The sequence below is a fragment of the Plectropomus leopardus genome, chromosome 13 (assembly GCF_026936395.1).
Source record: "Plectropomus leopardus strain MGB_pleo_1.0 chromosome 13, ASM2693639v1, whole genome shotgun sequence".
Classification (NCBI taxonomy): domain Eukaryota; kingdom Metazoa; phylum Chordata; class Actinopteri; order Perciformes; family Serranidae; genus Plectropomus; species Plectropomus leopardus.
This window is the reverse complement of record NC_142188.1, coordinates 25,860,071-25,875,401: the sequence shown is the minus strand read 5'-3', so window position 1 is coordinate 25,875,401 and position 15,331 is coordinate 25,860,071. Positions and strand designations below refer to the sequence as shown.

The 15,331-nt window shown below is 41.2% G+C and overlaps 1 protein-coding gene across 1 annotated transcript in view; it reads right to left on the bottom strand.

Moving 5' to 3' along the window:
• The window catches only part of cdh23 (cadherin-related 23), a 247,502-nt gene that overhangs the window by 193,289 nt on the left and 38,882 nt on the right, over window positions 1-15,331 (bottom strand). Inside the window, exons 4-6 of the mRNA XM_088086382.1 lie at window positions 3,495-3,637; window positions 3,164-3,211; window positions 2,692-2,784 (exon numbers count right to left, since the gene is read on the bottom strand). Coding sequence (XP_087942508.1) covers window positions 2,692-2,784; window positions 3,164-3,211; window positions 3,495-3,637 — 284 coding nt within the window. The remainder of the gene's footprint in view (window positions 1-2,691; window positions 2,785-3,163; window positions 3,212-3,494; window positions 3,638-15,331) is intronic.

Sequence of the window (15,331 nt, the reverse complement as noted above, 5' to 3'; positions counted from 1 at the left end):
GACACTACAGGGGTTTATAAGCACTTTCTAGAACACACGTGCTCACCATCCATTGAAGAAAAATGCAGTTCTTACAGAAATTTCCAAATGTCAAGTTTTTTTTGGTTTTTTTTTAAAGATTATTTTTTGGGGCCTTTTATTGCCTTTAAAATTTTTTAATACCAAATCACAGCATGGATTTTTTCGTGGTGTTCCTCAAGGTCTTGGTGTCTTCATATTGTATTTTATTATTTAATTTGTTAAATCCAGCGTCAGATCTGTGTGACGAAAGGTGTCAACCCCCAAATTGTTGCAACAACATATCAGACACCATTGAACATAACTCCTTAACCAAGACACCTTTATACATATTTATGACTAGAAACACTTGAAAAATCGTGCTGAGCTACATCTCAAACTAATATTCTGTTTCCAGCTTTCAGATGATGTAAACCACTTGTAGGTGACATCTACTGTTGACCTGCAATCTTCCCCTATAAGATCCACTGTCCCCCATGAAAGAGACAAAAATTGGTCTGTGGTAGGGAGGGGCAGAGTGAAAGAGGTTAATGAAGAGCTCTTGGCAAGATGCAACAAACAGTCATAAAAATAAGAATGAATTTTCTGTCTCATTCATCAAAAAAGGCACACTAACTACTAAGTTGATCTGTGATAAAACACATTCTCCCTGCATTAGTCTCACTCTGTGCTCACAAATGAACAAAAGGTTTGCATATTTTATTTTGACTGTTCTGTCTTATTGTAACGGCCATCAGCTATTTGCATTACTGAAAACATTGGATGCACTGCTGTGTTTAGTATTTTAAGGAATCTGATCTATTACTACAACCCATTTCCTCAAATAAAAAAGCCTGAATTTTGTAAGCACTAGGAGGGCAGGACTGACACAAGCAGTAATTCACTGAGTGATGCAGGGGAACTAACAAAATGTGAGCGTCTGAGGGTCAAACACGGCTCTGTTTAATGGCTTTCCGGAGGCTAAACTGAAGCCTATTGTTTGCAGAGCTTGGAAAGTCTGTATGTGGACTATAAGCGAGTCCCACACAACTGAGCAGTGGTTGCACTGGCCTGAGAGAACCTTCCCTGGTGGGTGGTCTAAACAGCTTCGTCTTAACGTTCCTCTTTCTCCCATTTATTTGCCTGACTTTATGGATTGGGGAGAGAAAAAGCCACTGGCTTTGAAGATTTGGTGAAGACTCAGAAAGGAGTATGTGCTCAATATAAACACAAGATATGTGCATGTGTGTGTATGTGTGTGTTTGTGTGTGTGTGGATTTCAGCCCCTGTTTGAAGTCCTCCACTCCACTCTGGCAATTACTTCTATAAAGGATTAGATGAGGGAGAGGGCAAAGAGGAGAGAGAAAGATGGAGAGAAGTAAGAGCTGGGAAGGGAGGTAGCAGATTCACAGAGAGGACAGAGAAACGAGAGAAACGGAGAGGAGAAAAGAGATTGAGGTCTCCACTGCAGTGAGTGTTATTCTTCCCTATAAAGGGGGCTGTGCACACTCTCTAAACATGAGCTTGAAGACAACTCCTCGAATCACGGGAAGATCACAGGTGCAGCAAAACGCAGCAATTTCCAGGGCACCAGAGACCCAAAAGCACTATGAATTGTTCGTTATTACCATAAGTTGGATGTTATCACCATGCAGTCACTACTGCTACAATAGTCATAGCTTTGAGGTAAATTTCATATGTTTCCTTACCTTTTCTTACATTCCACATGAAAACCATTATTTGTCAAAGCACTTATAGTATTTGTGAGAAAACTGTTCTGTGAATGGTCAGTTTTTCTGCTGGCTTCATTGTTTTGATGTTCATAAAACAATAATACATACAATAACTAACATAACTAACAAAGTTTTCTTCAGGAAGAGGTACATCACAACCTCTTACTCACACATCATTTTAACTGTACACTGTACTGCCTTGGATTCAATAAAGGGACAGTTCGCCCCCAAATCAGAATATATTTTTTTCCCTTTTACTTGTAGTGCTATATCAGTTTAGATAGTTTTGGTGTGTTTCGCAGAGTGTTGGAGATATCCTTAGTAGAGATGTCTACCTTCTCTCCAACATAATGGAACTTTGAGCAACACAAGCCTAGAGCTAAGGCTTGTCTTGCTCAAAGTGTAAAAAAACTCATGAAAAATCATGACTTGGTTATTCAAGATAATCCACAGACTTTATTGTGACAGTTTCGTGTAGGAGCTATTTCCTTTCTACCAAACTACACCCATCAGCGGTTTCAGCGGGCAGATGAAAGTGTATTTACTGCACAAGCTAGCTTACATTACAGCTCAGCCAGGCAAAATGCCATTAATATTTACATCTCCCACTTCTGTACAGTGATGAGGTTCACCTACAGGAAATTTAGAGTCTCTTGAGACATGACATGCAGGTTGACAGGTGTAGTTTGGTAGAGAAACAAATAGTTCCTCCATGAAACTGGATTCTGTGCACCGCAGTACACCTGGCAACTGTATGTCTGTGCAGAATGAAGTGTGCATATACTCATGGACAAAAGGCTCCTGACAGCAAGAGATATAAAAGTCCCTGGCAGTAGACGCATGGCTCCTTGTGCATGGTGATACAGTTGGCACTACAGATAAGAGAAAAAAACAGCTATTTTTGATTTTGGGTTGAACTGTCCCTTTAAGTTTTTGAGCAAATTAACTTTGTCATCCTTACCTCTGGGATGTGGACGGTGTAGGGCTGCCCATGGAAGACTGGCGCATTATCATTCACGTCTCCAATCTGGATGTTTACTGTGTCTTTGACCACCTGAGGGAGGAAACACCTTGGTAAAACTGTGTCCTCCTCCACAAGCTGCTTGTCAGAGAACTGTAGTCACTGAAAATGTATATTAGCCACACTACGCCAAGATTCAGAGTGAGAGAAAACAGGACAAGTGTGTGATAGATTACCCGCAGGGGAGAGTAGGTTGAACGTCAGTATGTTTCAGTTACTAAACTACGTTGAGTGAGACAGGTGTCACAATGATTACATGTGAGAAAGAGAGAAATAAGGGTGTGAAAGAAAGCCAGAGACTGAAAGGGAGACAGATGGAGAGAGAAGGTCTCTGTAACATTTGGTCAGGCTGTATCCAGGTGTCAGCGTGTGACGTGAGGTGTCATAACTGTGATCACAGTGCAAATCTTACCTCTTGAATGTCACTCACGTAGAACTCAACCTGCATCTCTGACTTGGTCTGTTGGGGACAGAGATGGACATCAGCATAAACTTTGCATGGACATGTCGTGCAAAAGAGCAGTGCAAAAAAGCATAAAAAGACAAAAGTGCCACTCTGAACTCAGAGCCCTTTCTTTTTCATCCCTTGCGGCTGAAGAATTTTGCACTTTTCACTGCTCTTTCATCATTTGATCATTTATATTCCATCTGCTATTTTCAAAATTGTCCTGAGTGTCTTTTCTTGAATATAATGCATTTGCTTTGGTAATGTGTGAGCGCGTGTGTTTGTTTGGTGTTCGTACCTCGCGGTCGAGCTGCTGTCGAAGCCAGACCACACCCGTGTCTTTGTTGACAGAAAAATACTTCATGGCCTCTTCTCCTGACACACCATATATGAGAGGTTCCCCCTCAGGATCATTTGCCTTCAGCTGGGCTACTGATGAACCTGCCGAAGAGAAAGCCAAAGGTCAGACGTCCCACAGGGTCAAAGACCATGGTGTTTAACAAGATTTTTGATTGGTTAGGTTTACCTTGTATTCACTTATGTAACACAACCATTGCAAATACACTCCAATTCAGCATTTTCCCTTTAAGTCCCATTCCTTCTGCCACATCAAAGGATATGTTACACATATACACATTTCATTGCTTTTCTCACATTGATGCATTTGTATTGCATGGAACATTATTGTTATCCATCTGATTACTTATTTTGGGGCTAATTTATGCTATATGCATATGGACGGCGCCGTCTGCCTGCACTCTGCATTCATTTCATCATTTCTTAAAGCTTACCGATACAGACAAAACAGAGCAGTACCACCGGAGAAAACAAAGATATTTCAAAGATGGTGGAACATAATTAAACAAATTGATGAAAAAAATCACTGATAATATAGTAAAAACAATGCTCCTTCCACATGTCGGGATGTAATTAATGGCCTCTGAAACCACCGCCATCTACAATAGTGCGTAAAGTATTACGTTCTCCTCCACTGTCGTCTCGTTTGCTGTTGTCTGAAAATTTGGCTCCGCCTTCTAGTGCCATCTATTGGCTCTATTATGCCAACATTTTAATGTTAAAGATGGCATTACCGCACACGCATAGCTCATTGAAACACACTGGCCTGTGCAAGGGAAGAAGAGCAACTGCAACTGCTTCACTCATCACAGATGTAAGAGCTTGGACAGGCTGGCTAATCAAACCCAGAGGTGGAGCGCTATCAGGCTGACTAACCCTGCCCTGACAGGTCAAAAAGGGCATGGCTAAGGTTAGGAGGCATGGAAGACAGCATTGCGACCCCTCGACCCAGTGGGACAGGGCTCATTACAGTCTGGGGTAAAACTGCTGGGACAGGCTTCAGGTTCACATCTGACCCTAAATAGAAATGCAGGTATTGACTATGAGTGTGTGGATGGGAGAGTCAATACACAGGTCATACACACATATAATAACCACATGTACACACACTCATCCTCACTCCTTGCAGGTACTCAGTCACACTGTAGAGGTGAAGCCAAACTAAATCAACCCTGTCACTTGCGCCCCAAAATACTTAACACAACGACCAATTAGGCTTCACAATCACACACCCCTTTCGTTTTATTAATACACCCCATTTTCCTATGAAAGGGTGGCAAAAATGACTAATTAATATAACGATTTATGAACTCCTCTCATTGCGTCTAATGAGATTTATGCAAATTCAGCTGCTTTCAATATGAGTTATAATTTGGTTGAAGACGGTGCAAATTGAGCATTTTACCTCATAGTCATCAATAATAACTGATTTTTTTCCCCTCCTCCTTCCTACCCTCTCGACTGTGGAGGAATTGTCTGCTCCATGTGGGTCGACGTACACTCGGGTGAAGTGTAACAAATGAAAGATAACAAAATCATTTGAAACTAAGACTATGTATGATAGCCACAGTCTTTTGGAAGATTAACTTCTGGAAAAAAAACAAGGCGAACTAAGGTTTACTTATTAAGCATATGTGCTAGATTCTCTCACATGGAGAGATGGCACATGTGCTGAAGAGGATGGCTGAATCAGTGTTGCAAGTTTAGGCAGTTGTATATTATTTGATTAAGATCTGGTACTGCATGATAGGTATGAATTTCTCTGAATGGTTTTTTAATCTCCACCAGGCGTAAACCTGCAGGGATCATGCGTTTGGTCATCTGTTTGGGTGTAGAAGTGTGTTTATACGTCTGTCCACAGCTAATCTTAAAATAAAACTACTGGACCAATCGGCGTAATTTTTTTGCCTGCACATTTATGACTTTACGTTCAAGGATTTCTTGTGGTTGATGCCTAAAAACCTGTTTTATTTGACTGCTTTATACCCTGTTTTATCTGACTGCTGACTCTGCATTTCTCTTAGCAGCAGGGTAGGAGCCCCAAGTTTCCTGAAAATCGGGATTATCTTGTCTGTTGCAAGCCACATTTTGGCCTTCACCATGGCTAAAAACTAAAATCCATAGAAAACTCTGATCTAAATTTGAACCAAAGCATCTGCAGATTAATACCATAGCCAATATGTTATGAAGTTAGACACAAAACAAAAAAAATATTTTTTTTTTTTTGTGTTTTTTTTTTTGTAATCTTTGCTGCCATCTTGACTGCGAGAGAGCTGGGAGAGACAATACCAAGTATTTGTGGCTGTCTTTAAGTCATTTAAAATACATTCATCCTCATAATGATATTGTATCTATATTTCACACGCAGTGCCAGTTGGCAGAAAACCCCAATCAGGTCTGTGCGAGGCGTCACAAGTTTGACCAAAGAAAGACAGGGTGCATATTTGATAGGCTAATAGGACATATTGCAGTGGACATGATCCACTCGGGCTGTCCCGTAGCAGGCGGAACGCAGCAAAACCTGCACACTACTGCATGCACTTTCCTAGTTTCAGACTGTGTTTCACTGTATTCAGAATTTTTTAAGTTTGCCAAGTGACAGACTTTATATTGACAAAGCAAAAATGGATGCAATTAGAAAAAACAACTTTGTCTTAAAAGACAGAGTCTTTTAGGATTCAGGATTAGAATAAATCTAAGGGGGGGCTCCAAGTGGCTTAGTTGGTAGAGCGGGCGCCCCATGTACAGAGGCTATGTCATTGCAGCAGCTGCCGCAGGTTCATTTCCAACCTCAGCCCTTTGCTGCATGTCATCCCCTTTCTCTCTCTCCGTATTCACGCTTAATCTGTCCTATCAAGGCAAAAAGCCCCATAATCATCAGAATTAATAAATAAATAAATAAATGAAAGGGTACAACATGTTGAGGGTTCAGGTTTGGTTAGAACACTGCTGTTACACTAACATTCCTCTCAAGAATTGCGTGTGTGTGTGTGTATGTGTGTGTGTGTGTGTGTGTGTGTGCGCGTGTGTGTGTATAGTGTAGGTATCCTTCTAGTGCTTATCTGTAACACTGTGGCACCAAGCCCTTTCCCTGACAAATGATGCTATTTAGCAGCAAGTGATGCCAGTATTACTGTTATGAATGATACAGTGCACATTAACATTGCCCCTCCTCTTCTCCTCTACTCTGCAACACTGCTCTCATGACAAGAACGATGGGCTGGAGGAGCCATCTCTCTACCTCACCTTTCTCTCTCCCATTGTCCCCTGAACCTCTTAGTCTCTGTGCAAACTCAAATACTGAATCTTCAATGTTCCTTCTGCATTCAGACAGTAAGGTCAAACCACAACGGCCAAAGCAAAGACATCTGGGTGCCAAAGAACAGCACTTACCTACCATACTGACCGGGTAGATTTAGAGCTATCTGTCCTCCTGTGGGTTAATAGAAAAAGTGGGAGAAAAAGCCTCCAAGTCTTGCTCTATGATACGCAGTACACACACAGTTTTGTAAGCGTCTTAAAAAGCCTGACTGTAGTTGTGCTGGATTCCAAACATGCCAAATATTTAAAAATGGATTCAATAAAAGTGAAACAATGCAGGAGTACATTTTTTAACTTGTGTACTTATGCAGCTCATTTCTTAAATATTTTACTGACAAAGGACAACATAGAATACATGGTTTATTAAAACTTAACTTTGAAGCTACTTGAGGGGAAATTTTAAGAATGGATTGAGAGCCGAGTACTGTCGGGCCAAAGGTCTGAATCATGAACAAATAGAGAGCATTATGATGGGATCACTCGAGCCAAGATACAGCAATCCATGGCTTAAAAGGAATGTAGACCAGGGGCATGAAGTGTTCGGGTCACATCCATCTTCGAACTCTGCTGTCATTTTGGTGTCAACTATCTGCAAGTCTCGTGACTGCATCTTGCAGAGATGCAGTGCTAATGTGTAGCCAAAATCTGTTCACAGACAGACGGATGAGAAAAATAACCAGCTTCTGTGGTAGTTCCCACTACAAAAGGTGTCAGCAGGACCACATTCTGCCATGATGACTCACACAAACACACAGACTCACAAACTGAAAACAATACCAGCCGTTGCAACATTGTCATGGCTGGTAAAAAAGGACACATATCAAAATGAGACTACATTTGAAAGGCGGGTGTGCAGAGGATGTGAGATTTGTTGAAGAAAGATATAAATACACTCCATTATAAAAGTTAGAGGAGGACTTCTGCATTAAGGCAAACATAGCTTCACTGTAGAAGGGCTAAAAAATGCACTGCCATAAAACATACAAAATGACAAAGCCTCGAAAGATGGGAGACTAAAAGTGAGGGGAGGAGGAGGAGAAGAAAAGTAGGAAGACTTGCCAACCTATACACAGCAGCAGCAGCATGTTTTACTCAGCCCAACCTTTTAGGAAAGGCAAGGGGGCCAATGGGGGCCCTAAATCAGCCGCTGGAGGACATCAATCCCTGCTGGATCAATAGGAGTTGCACGTGTTAGACGGGGACTAGGCTCAGCCCTGCCCTGGGGCCTCAGGCTTGAGAAAGAAAAGAGGCTATAGGCCAAAGCCCTGTTTATTATGTTGGTGACATCTCTAGACCTCTCGTTCATCTGAGCGCTGATTCAGTGGGACAGGCACTGTCAGGACTGCAATTTCACACATGTTGTGAATTATAGCTTTAAATTTTATGGTGCACAGAGGCTTAATGGGTATATGGACAATGTTCAGTACGCTATCTACCAAAGCAGAAAAAAGATGAAGTCACTCGCAAGACCAAGTAGAGAAATGACTGACAATGGAGGACAGAGCCTTGATATTTACCTGCTTTGTATAAATACTTGATGAACTGTCTTGAGGCATGGCCAGTGAGCCTAAGGGTTGATGTCATCTAATCAGTATACTGATGAGTCAGTATGATGCCACTCATGTTACCACACTGTCTGTCCACTGACAAAGAGAGCCTTCAAACACATCAGCAACATCAAGTTGAAGCCATGCTGCCTCGCATCAATCACTCCCATCAAAAATTCAGACAGGCAAATACTGTCTTCAACTAACTGGCAGTGTGAGCTCATTCAGTACAGTGTCTGCATTTTGTTCCCTACTTTACAGCGCAGTATTTTGTCACTTTATGGATTACCATGTGAAGAGAAATTGAGCAATATACTCTGTGGACAGAAGCCATAATGGAAAGCCTTCGCATCTGTCACATAGATGAGTTGTGATCATGAGAGTGTGACTCTAAAGCTACAATACTGTGTACTTTTTAGCATCAAATCAGGTTTGGGATAACAGCTAGAGCTCTACAGGGGGAGCACTTAAATCCCCGTCCTGCTAATTGACTATGTGCCATTTTAACAAAATGGGTCTGTGTCTTGTACACCACTATTACACATGTGAATGTGTATCAGCATTTGTGAATCCCTACTATCCCTGAAAGATCTATACGGTCATAAACTGGTGCAAACCCATGCAGAAATACCACTTTTGTTAAAGGATAAACAGGTGGTAGAAGGATGTGAGCAATACAGTGCAAACATCAGAATATGAGCACAGCATTTAACTCTAACTGTTAACAAGGTGGGTGTGACATTTACACGCTAGTTAAAGCCACAGAAGGCAACTTTTATTAAGAAAAAAACTGCCATATTTTCTGAAACTGTCGCTACATCCTGACAGTAGTACATTAGACAGAAAAAATGTTAACTCTTCCTTGCGCTCCTTGTGGCTTTTACAAGAATCCACTGTGCCTGAATGTAAATAATCAACAAGGACATTGTCTTCATCTGTGGAATTTAAAGTTAAAGCAAGCTTATGGCCTAGGTCTCCTTCTGTTTACTTCACCAACTCTAGAGAAAGCTTTTGGGGAGTAAAAAGATGTGGTTTGATGCTTTGCAACCTATCTGTCCCATGTACTACTGTCAGGACAGTACCTGTTATTTAAAGGAGAAGGTATCTGAAAAGCTATAAAATGTCTTTCACCCCTCTATCAGTGAGTTCCCTAAACGCATAAGCAGGGTAGAAAACGAGGGGCAGTGTTGCCTGTGTTTGAATGCACTTTATGTCTGCATTTTTCTTTACTATGCAATTTCTGTCTGTTTTTGCATTATGTATGTATGTCTCTATGTCCAGGACAAATTTTCCTACGGAAAAATATAGTAACCATGGAAACTGAATATTGATAGTCACAGCTTTATTAAATATGATGAAAAGTTGTTTTTATTAAAGTTATCTACTGGACCTTTGACGACTGAGGAGTGGAACTAGATGTTGCATATTTGTGTTAAGGCAGAATGCACCTCTAAGCTGAAATCCTTTTCAGTCATCACAGTGTATGACCCTGACTGTTTAATTCAGCTCATATGAAGCACTTCGAGGGTAATCTACGAGTCAGATTCCATCAAGGGATTTAAGTTATTGTTTCAGGCTCATCCTTTTAAGAGACCCCTTGGGGGCACATGCATTAACTTGCACTCTCACCTCCAGCCAAACAAACGATAAATTAAACTTTCTTCTTTGTCTTCAGAAATGGAAAAGAGTGAAAATTAACTCATCACCGGTCTCTCTGCCAGCGGTGCCGTGTGCTGCATTTATGTCTAGAGATTCAGGCTCCTTCTGGGAAGCCAGTTGGATGTGGAAATAAACAAAGCAGATCTACCTGGAGTGACAATAGTGCGGTGGCCAGAAACTGAGTGCTTGGACCTCTATTTCCATACAGAGAGGGGTGTATTTGTTCAGGGGGCATGTTTAATAGCGGAAAAGAGGATGCATGCGGATAGTTTATTTCCCTGTAGGATGAAGACAGCCATGGAGAGTGACAGTAAAGTCTTTTCCCCAGGGAGGTCAATTAGACAGCTAGCAATAAAAAAAAAGATGGAAAGAAAGAAAAAGCTCACCGATTATGTTTGCAAGCCTTTGTGCCAAGAATAAACAAATGCAACACATTCTCAAGTTGACTGCTGCAGATGAGCACAATTTGCTTCTGAAATAATGGGTGCAAATTATAACCATTGTTCTTTAAAAGGAGTTTATATTTGTCTCTTGGAAAAAGCGACGTAATCTCACAGAAATCCTTACATTTTAATAGCTCCTTTGAAACAAGACATTTACCAAATTCCATCTCATTTTCCTCTCATTTACCCTCTCTGTTTTTCACTGGCCTCCTCTCCTTTGGGTGCAGGACCTGTGTGTATGTGTGCACACGCGCATGTGTGCTTTTGTGACATCAATAACCGTGATGGGGAAGAGGGCCGAAGACAAATAGTGCCTGGAGTCTGGCTTTAAGTGACTCCTGTGTTTCAACAACACACACCACGAGAGTCCTTGGGAGGCTGTGTATTAATCCAACAGATTTATGACTAAATCTGTCACGGCTGAGAGGAGAACACCCTGCCTTTCCTTTAGCCATTCCTGAGAGAAATACACACCTCCAAGACACACATCCTAAATACGTGTGTGTGTGTGTGCTTGTGTGTGTGTGTGTGCGTACATGGCATTTAAATGAACAGACATACTCAGAAACACACACACACACACACACACACACACACACACACACACACACACACACACACACACACACACTTAATGCAAGCAGGCAAAGATGTAATCATGTGAGCATACTGGACACAGGCGTTTTTTGAATGTCATCTAATACAGATTTTAAGTGCCTGCCTGTATTCCTTAGAAACTAGACTACATGATGCATGGTATGACTTAAAGAGGAACAACACCTAAATTTAAGAATTGCTATGATGTTATTTGCATGGCTTAGGAAAGTGCAATCAGTATTTGTAAACATGAGCTAATGATGTGCAAGTCAGGGAATTTTAAAGACTCCCCCAACCTGGCCAGTTAGGAGAGCCAATCTGCCCCGCTCCACCTGTAATATGCGTTAATCAATGACCCAAACCTGCAACTGGAGCTGAAAGTTTCTGGTACTTGCTGTTGGCTATATTATTGTCAATACCTATAAATATCACAATATAAATCATGTGTTTTCTGTTTATAAAGTACAAATGTAGAAAAACAGTAATTACTCTTCAGTGGTTACACCTGTCTATGATCTCAAGCACATAGCTAATAACAACAAAAGAGCATATTTAATGGATTCAGTATGGACAGAGAGGAATTTACTATTTAGGACAAGGTGTTAAGCCTACATATTTGCAGAGGTTAATATTTTGACCTTACATCGTGACCAGAGAGATTTAAATATGTCAAACTTCAACATATTTTCCTGGCCAAAAGCCGAACAAGCAGCAACAGATGGAGAGAGAGGGAAATGGAATGCGGGAGGTGGACTATTGCACAATGTTTCTGAAAGTTAATAACTTTATTCAAAATATTGCTTTGTTACTTATGACCCGCCCACCTAAAACCTGCAACATTTTCTATAAGCAGGTAGGATGTGGGTCAACCCAGGCATCACTATGAGCTGCTCTCTCTCAAAGCCAGAATACAGAGAAATAAGTGACCAACCTGTGATGTCATTGAGTATAAAGTGGCAAAGAGAAGCTCTGTTCACAATGAATTACAACCTGATTTCTCTAGAGCCACATACCGATATAAACTTCATTCTTTTGTAGTGTTCTCATTTCTGAAACAGAAAAAGTACCCGTATACTCAGACCATAATTTTGGTTGCTTTCAGTGTCATCTAGAACCTCTTTTAACATTTACTGTCTATGGAGCAGCTCCAAATGTTGAGCGCAAGGACATCACAAATCTGAGGTTTAGCACTTCAGTTTTTAGATTTGGCAGAGAGCTGTTCATATTTACTAATATTTGGGACTGTCTCAGGCCATAGAAATGGTTTATGTATCTGTAGTTTAAAACCTTTGCTTTAACCTTGTGAAAAACAGACCATAGCAACGATTGCAGTGAGTTTGTTTTGTCTCCTATGTTTGCAGAAAGGAGGCATCGAGGGTTTCCTATGAAGCTGTGCAGTGATGTCATCAGACACTATGCACATCTCAGTAAAACACTGTATATTCTAAAGGCAAAACCAAGGAGGTTGAAAAGAGGAGAAGTCACGGTGCCGAATCATGTCATATCAGTGGGGTACAGCACATGCGCAGTGAAATCTGGTTTGCAGAACATAAAGGACATTAAGTCTGTAATAGAAGACCATAAACAAAGCTTTCTATATGCAAATGTTCTGTTGTATATCGGCCACCATCAGTTTGAGGGTACTGAAAATTTTTGTAAGGCTGAGCGCAGGATGCTAAAAAGAATGCACCTCAGCAGATACCATCCTTTTATTTCTACCACTGTCAGTTGAAACAGTTTTGAAACATTTTTGCAGCCCCAGTTACATTGTGTACGTGTCATACTCCATAGCCTTGCAAATCACTAAGGGGCTTTGCAAATATTACAGAATAAATGTTAGTTTTGCACTGCAAGATTTTGGTCATCAGAGTATATTTGTAGTTGACTTTGCTGTCTAGATAGGAATCATTCATTTGCACTGCATCGCACTTCAGCTCAGTCGAAAGTGAACCAAGGATTGTCTTTCTAATACACCCAAATGGTGAAATGATGAAAACACTGAGTGACAACGCTGTGACTAACCAATCACATTGCGAAAGTCGGAGGACAGTGAAGGACATTAGTGGACAGTCATCCCACGCATTGGTGAGGAGAGGCAGACCTGTCACTACAAATTCACACGCAGCTCCGCTCACTCTCCGATCGCACAGGAAAGCTCTTTGCTCTTGATATTTTCTATTCCATCCCATCGTGGTATTGCCGTTCCCCCCGCTCTCTCTCTTTCCTTTTTGTCATCCGCTCGTCACGCTCCGTCCTGCATGTGGAGGCCAGACAGAGGGACACAGGCAGCGCTGATAGGAGTGGACAGGTGGCTGTGTGCTACCGAGGCTTCTGGAGTGACGGCTGAGCCAGTCTGGCCTGTCGTTGTCACAAAAGCAAACGCCCGCCCCAAACACACATGCATCCACCCCAAACCGCACCACTCCTGCCAACATGCCAAAATGTCCATCAGCACTGGCAGTCTGTAACGCCTGTCCAATTCTCGCCTTTTCTTTCTGTCTTGCTCTTTTCATCCACTTTTGCTGCTCACCTCAGTTTTTAATCCCATTCTTATTCTGTTATTTGCCTCTCTCTCTCACCCTCCCTGCACTCCCTCTCTCCAGCACTGGCCCTCTGCTGACCTCACCAGGGCTGACTATTACCTGAGAGTGAGCTAAATCATGGTCGGGTAATGGAACATGCCACCTTCATTGTGAAGCAACACACACACACAAACACGTTCACGCTGAAACAAAAGCCGCTCACTTTTGGCCTTTCCCCTTCTTGTCTCCTGTTTACATGTTTATCATTTGGCCCCTGTGTTACTGAAATATGAGGCTGATGTTGTTTCTGTCAGCCCTGCGGATGTAAATGTGGATGTTGGGGAATGGCCGAAGCTGGGGTCAAGAATGAGGCGGTGCCACTCAGAGTTGACTTCCAGCCGTGGCTGTCATTGGACGGGAGTATTGCCTAAAAAAAAAACTTCTTCTCTTCCTGACAAATATTGCTATAATGAATATGTGAGAGCTCAGAGAATCAGTGGTAGTTCCCCTGTTTTAGATAAAGAAATCCATAAAGAAGAAAAGGGTACTAATGTATCTGCAAGATGAAGAGGCAATTTAACGTGACTTTACCTTTAGATTTTAACTGTTCATAAGGTGTTTTATTTTTATCACTGATTTTGTTTCAGTTCATTGGCAAGCAGTCATTTTTTTACTCTCCTTACGTCAGACCAGCCTCTTGTTAGCTACTAGTGTGGTTACATCAAACTAATTAAAAGAGCCCACAAAGCTCTTTAAACACCTGTGCTTTGAAAAATCATTACATGTTAGCAGCACTACTCAAGGACTGACTAGGCTGTGTTTTCAGTAATGGGAATATTTGCCACCCTCACAAGAAAACCACAGAGAGGACACAAAGATTCTGCATCCTGTGTAACTTCAGACTAAGCCTATTTTTAACGTAAATTATCATTTAGTTATGATTTATCATGACTGCAATAAAATCAGTTACACCACAGAGATAAGATACAGCAGAATCATTCCTACACAACTGCTATTTAAATAATTTGCTTATAGATATCAAGTTGTCTGCTTGTGCTCACATTGGTTCTTTTCTTACATAATGGAAAAACAAAAGAAAAACTTCTGTAATTCAATTTCTTTTTATACTTGATTCTGATGACAGGCTACTTGCCACATGCTCACCTGTCTCGTCTACTTCCAGCTGGCTACATAAGGCTGTTGCTGTGTGCACACACATTGTGATGACAAAAATTAAATCAATCAAAACTGTGGTCACCTTGAAGCTTAAAGCAAACAGCCAAAAACAAAAGCCGATGAGATGCAGCTTCAAAACTTGTGTGTTCCTCAGGCTTCCTTTGTAGTCTACTCTTACAACAACCAACAATCATGGCTGCAGGTGATGGAGACTAAGGAGAAATGTACACAGGGAAAGCACCTGTGCTTGAAGCTGCCCTTGTCAAGTGGATTGATAATGCAGCCGGACTGTATTCTGAACCAGACGATAAATTCAGTAAACAGTGAAGCTATCCATTTCATTACTTTATATTCACGTAATAATTATACATATGTCAATTACATGGTAATCTGCATTTGAAATAAAGAAAAAAATGGGGAAACTGGATAATCAGGTAACCCATTTATTTCTTTTATCTAAATCTTCTTCACGAAATATATCAATATAATATTTCAATAGAAATCCTTACTGTG